General features: G+C 48.4%; 1 protein-coding gene, 1 non-coding gene and 1 pseudogene across 2 annotated transcripts; all 3 read left to right on the forward strand.

The window, feature by feature from the left end:
• The first annotated feature begins 2050 nt into the window (after window positions 1-2050).
• Window positions 2051-2123, forward strand: TRNAA-UGC. The gene has a single exon. It is a non-coding gene; the product is annotated as a tRNA-Ala (tRNA).
• A 1720-nt stretch (window positions 2124-3843) lies between these two features.
• Window positions 3844-4620, forward strand: LOC120657246 (putative ripening-related protein 2). Its single transcript, XM_039935532.1, has one exon. The coding sequence runs from the start codon at window positions 3857-3859 to the stop codon at window positions 4445-4447; it is 591 nt and encodes a 196-aa protein (XP_039791466.1). The 5' UTR covers window positions 3844-3856; the 3' UTR covers window positions 4448-4620.
• Window positions 4621-8254: 3634 nt separating this feature from the next.
• LOC120655558 lies at window positions 8255-8816 on the forward strand (annotated as a pseudogene).
• Window positions 8817-12133: the final 3317 nt, after the last annotated feature.

The following is a 12133-nucleotide window of genomic DNA, read 5'->3' on the forward strand; positions in this document are numbered from 1 at the left end:
TCAAGACAGATCATAGGAGTAGGAGGTAGGAGCAGGGGGGGCAGGGGACAGAGTTGCGGCAGTTGCTTGCTGTTCCGAAATCTGGGGTTATAGTTGCCTGTCACTGATTTCATGGAGCGTGATTGACAGTAGATGATTAGCCGGTATAGTTAAACAAGATTTCAGAAATCACGTGCTCGCCCTGATCATCGGAAGACTAGTTTAGGTGTGCAAGTCCAAGTCATCACTGTTCTTGCTCATAGGAGCGTTGTGGCAGGAAAACCGCAGCCTAGAAATGGTTTTGATTTGTCTTCCGCATTCTATGGAGCGCACGAAAAGCAGGAGACAGCGATACGGCACAGACGGAACTTGTCTGTGTAGGTGTTTGGTGAGATTGCTGCAACAAAAATTGCACCTACTGCACTAGCAGCTTCTATAGCCAGGAAAGGGAGCAGCCAGTCAGGCAACAACCAGTTTGTTTAGAAGAGACTTTTATCTATATATCCTTATATTAATTGCTCTTGATCTCCATATCTCTATTTTTTTAGTCACACATGTATGTCCTACCGCCAACTCATCTTTATCCCTATACTCTTTTTGACGGAATGAGCACTAACAGTGCCTAACGGAGATGGAAAAAGACAATTTTGCCCTAATAGTGCCTTTCGGCTTTAGCTGCCGTGCCGCCGCTGCCGGTGGCGGCGGCGGGGGGGGGGGGGGGGGGGGGGGGGGGGGGTCTTGCTGGGAGGTTGTGGTCTGTTGGTTGCAGGATCATGGCTGTCTTTGTCTTGCTGTGGTGGATCACGGATGCCGATGGCCTTGCCCTGCGCTCTCTGCTCAAGTGCCAGGTCAGCGTTGAGGTGGAGCAGGCGCTGCACCTCCCTGCGCAGGGCCTCCACCTCGCCACGAAGGCGCACGACCTCCTCCTCCACTGTCTCCTTGTCAGGCTCCTCCTTATCCCTGCTGCTCATGGCCCTCCTCACCGGTGCAGGCGCAGGTACACGCAGCTACCTCCTCGCCGCCGCCGCCGCCGCCGCCGCCGCCATGGTGGTGCTGGTGATGGCGGTGGGGGTGGTTTTTGGCCTGGCCTTCGCCCCTGGAGCAGCAGGAGGTTGCTTGGCTTTGGGCGGCGGCGGCCTTGTTGCCCGCGTTCGCGCGGCTGCCGGCGACGGCGAGCTGCTGTTGATGCTCACAATTTGTTGCTTCAGGCTGGCTGCCGGCGATTGTTGGGTTGGCTGATGCGATCTAGATTACCCCTATACCCGTGCGGTGCCCTGCCCCTGCCCGCACCACGCAGCGCCCCTGGCCGTGCCGTGCGGTGGCCGAGGCAGGGCCAGAGGGGGGCGGCTGGAGGGGGCGGGCCGGATGGAGAGGCCACCGGCCAGAGGTGGGGCGGGCAGGAGGGGTGGCGTCCGGCGGCGGAGCCTGGAGGGCGGCCGGCTGGAGGGGGGCGTCTGGCGGCGGGGCTGGCGGCGTCGCAGGGGTTCGCTGGGGGCGGCTTTGCGGTGGTTCTCTCCCGATCTGATTCGGGAGGGGGCTCGGGGGAAGGGGATGTTTTTTTTACTTCACAATATGAGTAAAGGGTACCCAGGGACAATATGGACGGAAGGGTATAGAAGTAAAGATGAGTTGGCGGTAGGACATACAGGTGCGACTGAAAAAAATAGTGGTATGAAAGTCAAAAACACTTGACATAAAGATATACAGGGAAAAGTCTATGTTTAGAAAGGCCCCAACCTAAGCCCGTTCCCGCGTTGCATCGGCCGGGGACTCTGGATTTCTTGCGCGTTGGTGCTGCGGCACTTGGGACCGTCAGCGGCTTTCGCTGTTCCAACTCCAAAATGGAGTCCAGCGAGCACTGCTTCATGTTCGTGTGTCAATAATATCGTCATCATAATAGATTAGTAGTAGTTGTTTGCAGGCAGATGCCTGTGGGCTACTGGGCTGTGGCAGACTACCAAGCGGCCTGCGTGTCCGTCCATGAGCGGCCGGCCGGATAGGACATGAGCCGTAACAGCGTCGTGGGTTAATTATTAGAATAAATAATTAAAGTTTAGACATTAAACAGCTTGGGGATGTAGCTCAAATGGTAGAGCGCTCGCTTTGCATGCGGGAGGCACGGGGTTCGATCCCCCGCATCTCCATTTCTTTTTTGCGCTTCCTATTTTTTCTTTTTGCTTTCCACCTTTTTTTTTTGAGGGAATTTTGCTTTCCACCTGGGCCGGGCCACCCCGCTTCCTCTTTTTTTTCGTTTTGCTTTCCCCTGGGCCGGGCCATCTAAGCCAGTGAAAGTGGCCAATCGATCTCCTAAGCAATCGTAACTTATGCAGATTATTTCCGTATCCGTTCTCCCAAACACGCTGACCGACCTTCATGAAACTGTGAGAGAACTATCAACAAGGACCTGACCACGTAAGTCCAGTTGCCATACTTTCTTCAAAAATTTCAGTCCTAAAGGAACAGTCATCTCGATCTCGTGTACTACCACATTACGCTCAACACCGACGGCTGGATCACAACCTGTCATCCAACCTCAGGTGCAATCGTTCAGCACCTAGACCATACCGACGCGAGCTCAAGTTCGCGACTTCGCGTGCTACTATACTATGTAGGTCCTGTTTAGTATAACTTCTTGAGTGACGGCTCTTGAAGCAACTTCTCTGATAAAACTGAAGTTGTTTTGAAAATCCTTTAGCAAGATGTAGATCTACAGGAGAAGTTGGGACGATTTTCGGATCCTCTTTCCAGTGTAAGCCGGAAACAGCTTCCTCAGATGCTACGTGGATGAAGCTACTAGCAAAATACCCATTTAGAACAGCTTTATATGAAGCTGCCCACGAAACTATGCCAAAGAGGACCATACATATAGAAAATATGAAGTTCAAGCACTCGATTGCGGTGCGCCATTTCCACATCCATACGGCTGCTCTCTTTCCTTTTGGATAAAAGCACGAACAGCTCAGATCGACCAAAATTTCAAAAGCCAAAATTTACTACAAATTTCGTACACATGTCCGATCGTGTTCATTAGGGATATAAATGGTACGAATATTTTGATCCTGACCGTATTCGAATTTGATCCGGTTTGAAAAGATTTTTATTCGTTCGTATCCGATTCTAAATATTCAATATTCGTAACCGATCCACCGAATACTGAAAAGATACATTTTTATGATGTCGATATCCATTACAATCTTATTCAGCAAAAACTGCTAATAACACTATCTGTATCCGACACCATATTCGAAAAAAAATATAAAAAACAAATATGATATCAATAATATACGTCGTTATTTGATCCGTCTACATCCATAGCGTTCATATCGACCACAATCATGTCGCTAGTCCCAAATTGACAGTTGGAAGAAAGTTCTCGTGTCCTGCACCTGCAACTTTCTCGGCGGGCGCGCGACTCCCTCGACAAGGCAGACGCCGGTCGTCCCAAGCGTCCGGCGAAGTCCACTTCGGCGTCGATCCGTGTACTGTTTGTTACAACCCTCTAATAATGCTTCCATTGACATCTCTGTCACGCCAACAAGGCGCCATGCGCAGAGCACAGAGCCCATGACCAAGAGCTAGCGGGTCACCGATAGTCGGATCCCCTGCTAGAGTACTAGACGTACGCATCCCAATCCCTTCCGCGGCGGCTAGCCGCCGTCTCGTACTCACGTCTATGGCGGCTTGGCGCATCGGCTTGATTTCTCTTGCAGCGATTTCCTTCGAGCTCACCAGGACGAAGTAAGAAACAATTGTGCCAAATTCTCAAAGATATGAACTGCAGGAACGTACGTCCTCGATCACGCACGGCGGCGCCCGCGCGCCCTATAAAAAGTGACGGGGGATCGCCGGTCACAATTCACAACAAGCTAAGCACAAGATGTCGACCACCATCGGCCGCCTCGTGCTTGCATTGGCGGCGAGCGTCCTGCTGGTCACCTTGGCAGGCCGCTGCAGTGGCGAAGTCGACGCCGATCATCACCGCCAGCGCGAGCTCGCCGACGGGTGCCAGCCGAGCGGCACGCTGCGGCCGACCAAGGGCGGCCCCTCGTGCGGCGAGTGCTGCAAGGCCGGGCGGACCTACCCGACGTACGCGTGCTCGCCGCCCGTCACGGGGAGCACCAGGGCCGTCATGACGCTCAACGACTTCGAGGAAGGCGGTGACGGTGGCGACCCATCAGAGTGCGACGGTAGGTTCCACAAGAACTCGGAGCGCGTCGTGGCGCTCTCCACGGGGTGGTACGCTAAGGGCATGCGCTGCGGCAAGAACATACGGATCAGAGCCAAGGGCAGGTCCGTGCTCGCCAAGGTCGTAGACGAGTGCGACTCCCTCCACGGCTGCGACAAGCCGCACGCCTACCAGCCGCCGTGCCGCCCTAACATCGTCGACGCGTCCCAGGCTGTGTGGGATGCGCTGGGCATCACCGGGGACGACGTCGGCGAGTACCCCATCACTTGGTCCGACGCGTAAGTCGAATGATCGTATGGGATAGACTGCATGCATGCTCTTTGCCGCATCAGCGTGGCTGGTGTTGTGTGCTTCTAGTATGAAATAAATCGTTCATGCGTGCCATGCAAGATATGGTATGTTAGATTCTCCATGAATAAAAATACAATAAACTTGCAAGCATTCCAGAAGATAAATGTGCGTGCGTGTTTATGAGTATCACGAGTGTTTTACTGTTGTCATGGGCTTTTGGGGTACCCACAGCCGGGTGGCGGAGCGCACCCGCCTATTCCCTGAGGAGTACTCGGGGATGCGTCAAGCTATTAGGCCAATCTAGCTCGGGGGCAAGAACGCAAGAACACACGGATTTAGAGTGGTTCCGGCCGCCGGAGCGTAATACCCTACATCCACTGTGTGGTGTATTTCACTTGTATGAATGAGTCTATCCTCCGCCCTGCCGGGGCTTGAGTCATTCTCTAGCGGGCGTCCCCCTTTTATAGTGCAAGGAGGGCGCGTACACGGGTGTTGGACCCCGATAGATGGCCCAACAAGGAGGTATTCTATACTAAATAGACACTAATGGTGCTACAGTTATGGAGAATCTCTTGCCGGATACGCTTCGCCGTCCTGTAGACTCTCTGACCGAGGGGGTCTTCTCCTTTCCCATCGGTGAGGCGCCCGTTGAGACAGTGTAGGTTGCGGCGTAGACTGTTGGGTCTACCGCCTAGCCGTTATGATACTCTGTCACCGAGTTGTCACGTCTAACCGGCGTAGCGGACTGACGCGCGTGGCATAAGTGGCGCCAGCGGCTGTACTGTGCACCTTGGTAACGCGCGGCCAACAGTACAGCTTGTCAAAAGTCTCCTTGGGCACTGCTATGGCAGAGCACTTCTGAGCCATCTGCTTTAAATGCAGTAGGTGGGCAAGTCTTCCAGAGGAAGCTTGGCTGTCGCGCGTGTGCTTGCGGACACGTGGTGGCTCCGGACCCCCCAGGCGAGGTGTCTGTTCCCTCCCGGTGAGGGGTCCGGATAGTATATGGGCCCCCGGCCGTTTTGGTCCTGAGCGCATTCTCCTCCAGGACACGTGGTGACACCGGACCTGTCCCGAGCGGGAAGCGGGTCCGGGGCCGTTGGTCCGGTGAGGTGGAGCCGGACCCCAGGGACCCGGCTGCTCAGCTCCTTAGGGCGTAGTTACGGATAACTACACGAGTCTACACGAGTCTTGCCATAGCAAGAGGGGGTATCCCAGTCCTGAGGTACCGACAACTGTGTTCCACAAAAATAAACATCAATTGTGCATGCTATAGAGTAACAAACTCGAGTCAGACACCATGAGGCTTAGAGCCTATATTTCCCATTTGGATTATGGAATGCATATTTTGGATGGTGGATTCTGGGAAGCTGTATGGTAAAATTCTAAAGGTTAAAAAACTCAAATGATAGTATAAGTTACTCCATCCGTTCCAAATTATAAGACATTTCAACAATCTTGAAGAGTCAAAGTTTCACAATCTTGGAGAGTCAAAGTTTTTTATGTTTAACCAAATTTATATAATAAAATAATGATATTTATTATAGAGTAAATTGCACCCACCATACAACAACTTGTCAGGTGGGTGCAAATTAGTCCAACAATTTGTAAAATACTCAATTTAGTACAATAACTTGACAGGTGGGTGTAGATTAGTCCAACAACTTATAAAATTCTCAGCTTAATGCAATAACTTGGCAAATATGTTCATTCAAAGTCCAAACATTACACGGCAATGTAACTAACGCAAAATCTCAATAACGAGTATATTCATGTTAGAACAAATTATTAAGTATTATTTGAACATTGATTTTTGTGTTGCGCTTGCGTGGCAATGTATTTGGCCAGGATAAAAACCCTCACTGTTTAGAAATTAATGTTATGTCTTTACATTAATTATTTTTGTATAGTGATTTAATTTAATTAAAACTATTTAATTTGATATTCAATATTGAAAAATTCACCCTCACTGTTTCTGATATGTTTGAAAATGCATTGTTAAACTAAAAAAATCAATACATTGATACAAACTATTGATACCTTTTAGGAACTTGGTACATATATTTTAAAGCCTCATATATTTGTTAGAAAGGAAAAATGGGCTAAATAAACAGAAACAAACATGAGCATTGTTGAATACATGAGCAGAAGCGCAGAAGAAACCTAAGGTTTCAGGGTCTCTCTTATCGACTTCAGTGTTTGAGTGATGCTAATGGTGTAATTCTAAAATTTGTTTGCATTTGAACTAATAAAAAGTTATACATATTTGAAAAGCAACAACCGGATCACCATCAATAATTTCCATTTATAAAATTTAGGAATTATTGATATTCATCTACTTTGCTTAATATGTTGTTGGTGTAATGGTGGTTAAATAATATATTATTCTTAATAAAATCATAATTAATTTATTCTGAGAATTATTTGTGTTCATTGCGACACAAAAATCTACGGTCAAATAATACGTTCCGACGTAATATACTCTTTATTGTGACTTGACGTTAGTAAATATATTGTCGTGTAATGTTTGGACTGTGAATACACCAATTTACCAAGTTATTGCACTAAATTAAGTATTTTCTAAGTTGTTGGATCATTATGCACCCAGCTATCAAGTTATTGTATTAAATTGAGCACTTTAGAAGTTGATGGACTAATTTGCACCCACCTGTCAACTTATTGTATGGTGGGTGCAATTTACTCTTTATTATATAAACTAAGTACCATTAAATTCTTTATTAGTTATATTTTCATAGTACATCAATTTGATATCATAAATCTTTATATTTCTCTCTATAATTTTGGTCAAATTTGAGATTGATTTGACTCTCCAAGATCCTTGGGATGTCTTATAGTTTGGAACAGAGGGAGTATTATATGTGTTTCGTTTCTTCATGGTACAAACGCCCGGCTATCGCTCGTAGATCAAATCTTATGCTAGGGAGCTTGAGGTTAACATTAACCATCAACGGCAGCCAACGTAGCTAAATACTCCCTCCATATAGGAAATAGATGACGTTTAGGACAGTAATACGGTCTTCAAAGCATAACTTTGCCCGCTTATTTTTATAAAAATATTTGTTGAAAAGTGATATATATATATTTTTATGAAAGTGTTTCTTAAGACAAATCAATTCATATAATTTTTACTTTATCAAACTCAATAACTTAAAAGTTATTCATGATTTATATTCCCAATGTCTGACTCAAACATTGTCTAAAACGATATCTAAATCCTATATTGGGGAGTATTTCTCCTCTAAATCCTAAGCAATTAAGTGCATGGTAATAACATAATTAACTGTAGCAGTTCATTAATTAGTCATTATCTCTGCTTACGGAAAGAGTGAGGTCAGTCGGCTGGCCCGGCCCGTCACTCTCCGCCGGCGCCGAAACTTATTTCTCCGTCCGACGTCTCCGCCTCCCTCCGACTTATACTGGCTACCCGCGGCACGGAACGGACCCTACGCTTGACTCGTTGCACGTTTGTGTGTGCGCGACTTTATCGTCGTCTTGCTCGAGTCAGGCGGAGCAACGGAGGAGAGGGTACTCAAAAAGGCTTGCGCTCTGCCAATCTAGGCTGCATGCATGCTTGCATCATCTGCCTGAAAATTTACCTGAACTCTGATCAAGTAAAGAATGGCGGGCTTGCGTCGCAATAGAGAAGTTACCAATTCCAACAAGCATCGTTGGTCACGACACCACGATCCTAAAGCACACGAGGGTAGCTCAGATGGCAGGGATCTCCAAATCAATGCTCACAGCTCACTCACAGTAAGTCACAGCAATACAATCATAAAGATGTCGACTGCGAGCCTCCTCGTGCTTGCTCTGGCGGGCTTCCTGCTCGTTACCTTCCCAGGCATATGCGCCGGCACCAAGTGCCAGCCGAGTGACGCGCTGGAGGGGCCGAGCACGAGCCACATCTGCGGGGAGCGAGTGCTGCAAGCCCGGGCACTTCTACCCGACATACCAGTGCTCGCCGCTGGTCACCGCGAGCACCAGGGCCGTCATGACGCTCAACAACTTTGAGGAGGGCGGCGATGGCGGCAACCCATCGGAGTGCGACAATAAGTACCACCTGAACATGGAGCACGTCGTGGCGCTGTCCACGGGGTGGTACGCCAATGGCAGGCGCTGCGGCAGGCAGATCCGGATCAGCGCCAAGGGCAGATCCGTGCTCGCTAAGGTCGTGGACGAGTGCGACAGCCTGCATGGCTGCGACAAGCCGCACGCCTTCCAGCCACCGTGCCCGCCCAACATCGTCGACGCGTCCCAGGGCGTCTGGGATGCGCTGGGTATCACTGGCGATGAGGTCGGCGACTTCCCCATCACCTGGTCGGATGCATGATGAGTACTCGGTCTTTGGCTAAACTGCATCCTCGCTTTTTATCAACTACTACCGTACGTGTACGACGGTTTTCTCAGTTCTCCATGAATGGTTTGAGTGTCGTGTGTGTCCTAAATCTGTTTCAATGAATAAACAAAGTGATGGGAAAACCCCCGTTCGCTCAATGCAACTTGCTAAACTGCGAGATTCTTCTGCGATCTTGCTGCTTTTTTTATTATGCCTGGAACTTTAGTGTTCGGTTGGGGTATTTCTGTTTCACTCGAATTGCTAGGCTAAGAGATTATTTTCTTTCTAGTTTATGGCACGAGCTCCAGCGTTGTTCATTTGAGCTGAAGATCTAATTGTACTGATTGAGCCATATCGGGCTCACCGAGCTGAGGCATATTGGTCAAATGGATTTCTTCGACAAAACCGGCAAAGTTACAATTTGCCGAGTGCTTACCAAAAGCCACTCGGCAAAATTCAACACTCGGCAAAGATTGGCTTTGCCGAGTGCCGGATTACAGACACTCCGCAAATCCACCTTTGCCAAGTGCCACGCGGGCAGCACTCGGCACACAGCCTCACGTGTGCGCCGCAAACTCCCGCCGCGCCCGTTACCCGCCACGGCCGTTATTGTTTGCCGAGTGCCCGCAAGGGGACACTCGGCAAACACCTCTTTGGCGAGTGCCACGCATAGGGCACTCGGCAAAGACGATCACGTGCGCCTTTGCGAAGACCGTTACCGTTATAGTTTGCCGAGTGCCAGGTTGCGGCACTCGGCAAAGATTTGATAATGCCGAGTGCAATTATCGTGGCACTCGGCATTCAGACTCTTTGCCGAGTGTCCTCTTTAGCTCTCGGCGAAATAACAAAAAACAATTTCTCCAACACAGCCCAAACATTTTTGTTAGCTACTATACTATACAAAACACTGCATATTAGAATTTGGTACATTTTTTGTTATGTTTACTATATTTAGTTAATTTATTTGATTGCAGGATATTTTGGGGATAATACAATTTGGAGCTGCAAAATATAGTATAAATGTACTATAATGAATGGAAAAATGATTTTTATGTTATTTAGTCAAATTTGAGACATTTTCAAACAATTGAATGGGGAAGTTGAACATCTTGATCCTGAAACGAGACAAAGTGTGCTATGGACAAATTGGTTTTTAATTTATAAAATTCAAAAGTAATCATAAATTCTTGAAATTTGTCATGACATCATGGCTTCATACAGGGAGTCTATTGTAAAAATTTGAAATGGTTTTGAAAAGTTGTCATGTATGTAGTTTACGAAACGAGGCATCTCCGAAGAAGTTTCATAGAACTCAGAAGGATTCTTTGAGATATCGAGTCAGAGTGATGTTCGAGTTGGATTTTACTTGTAATTTTTTTTGTAGTCATAAGATATGAAGAATTGTGTAATGTTAAATTTTGGCGATTTTTTGAATTCATTTGACAATTTTTAATTTTTTTTCTGAACTATAGTATTACAATTGAATTTGAACTAAAAGTGCATGAAATAATGACATTTTTTTGTTGTAGCATGCTAATTTTTTTTGTATATGCAATAGACTGCATAAATTGGTTCATGTTAAATTTCGATTATTTTTCAAATTTGTTTTGTAATTTTTATTTTTTTTGAGATGTAAAGAATTAGTTCATATAAATTGAAATATAGCTAATAATAGTGATTGAAATAATGAAAAATAGTTTCGTTAAAGCATGAGTAAGATTTCTTGTTTGAAATGGGCAATGAAATTTTCCATTATTTGAAGAAATTTGTGAAATTTGAAATTGTATTCATATAAATTTCTGAAAACAAATTCAGAATGGCCACTTTGCCGAGTGTCCAGTCAGGGCACTCGGCAAAAGTTTAGTATGCCGAGTGTCCTGTCAGGGCACTCGGCAAAAGCTGACTTTGCCGAGTGCCCTGATCTTGCACTCGGCGAAATTTCTGTTTGCCGAGTGCCAGATCGGGGCACTCGGCAAAGTCAGCGACCATTAGTTTTGCGCGGCGCCCGCACACGCGTGCGCACACACACACAACACATGCACGGCCGCCGCATCCCGCCCCCGCCGCCGCCGCCCGCGCTGCGCCCCCCCCCCCCGCTGCCGCACCGCGCCCCCGCTACGGCCGCCGCAGCGCGCCCCCGTCCCTGCCGCCGCACCCCGCCCCCGCTGCCACGCTCGCGCCGCTTCCCCGCCCCCGCCCCGGAGGCCGCGCCCGGCGACGACGCCGCGTCCACGTCCTCGCCACGGAAGCCACGCGGGCTCCCGACGCCGACGCCCGGCCGTCCCCGGACGCCGGCTCCCCGCCCCAGCAGCGGCATCCCAGGGGCCCGGCTCGTCCCCGACGCCATCTACCAGCCCCGGCACCGCCTCCGCACCTCGGGCGCCACCAGCGCCGCCTCCCCGCCCCTGGATTTGTGTATGTGACTGTTAATTGCATTTTTTTGTATATATCTTTCACCTTAGGATTTGTGTCCTGGGAAGGCAGTGCTCAAATGGCAGAACTAGGGATGGAAATATGGCCAAAATGTACATAATAAATTTGTGTTTTTTGTATAAAAAAGAATTTTTTTTGTCATAGTTAAATAGTGAGAGATCAGCTGTAGGCATGTGTCTTCTTCAAATAAAATGAGATTTGTTTTGTTAACATGATCAATAAATCATTGCCATATCTCTGTGCAGTATGAATATTGACTCACTAAAATCCTTGAAAACAGAAAGTGCAGTATGATGAGACTGATTTCCAAATAATTCGTAACACTTATTAGCCCTCACATGCATGCATGAGCCTTAAGAGGTGGATATTATGTCAACAGAGAAAGTCATGTTCAATGGGCCCTCAATGCCTTAAGAGGGCGACGTCGGACGTCTCCTACAACCCGGTAGATCCACCCGAGGCGTACAGCAACCCGAGCGTCCACACGCGCATCACTGAGTACACGGAGATGGGAAAGGCGCTCCATGGGGACACATGGGATCCGGCCACCCAGCCCCTTTCTGGAGAAGCCATCATGAGGGCAGGAGGAGGGAAGAAGCACGGCCGTTACTGGATCGCTAACAGCCTTGTCGACACAGCCAGTACGCCGACTCTCTCCCAGCTTCGGGCAAGGACCAACGACTCGACCCCGCCAATACGCCCACGGCCTGAGACTTCAGTGGCCAGCATGCGTGCAATCCAGGTTATTTCTGCTCCATTTGTCGTTCGTTGCTTTTAGTTATCTTTTGTTCGCATTGTAACATTTGGGTGAAATCTTATAGGCCCGGATGGACGAAGAGACGAAGAGGCGGGAGGACATCGATGCGAGGCTGGAGGAGGAGCGGACGCTA

This window comes from Panicum virgatum, chromosome 1K, assembly GCF_016808335.1.
Source record: "Panicum virgatum strain AP13 chromosome 1K, P.virgatum_v5, whole genome shotgun sequence".
Taxonomy (NCBI): Eukaryota; Viridiplantae; Streptophyta; class Magnoliopsida; order Poales; family Poaceae; genus Panicum; species Panicum virgatum.

Excerpts from the sequence above, each read along its gene's own strand:
- LOC120657246 (XM_039935532.1), top strand. The coding sequence starts at position 3,857 with ATGTCGACCACCATCGGCCGCCTCGTGCTTGCATTGGCGGCGAGCGTC.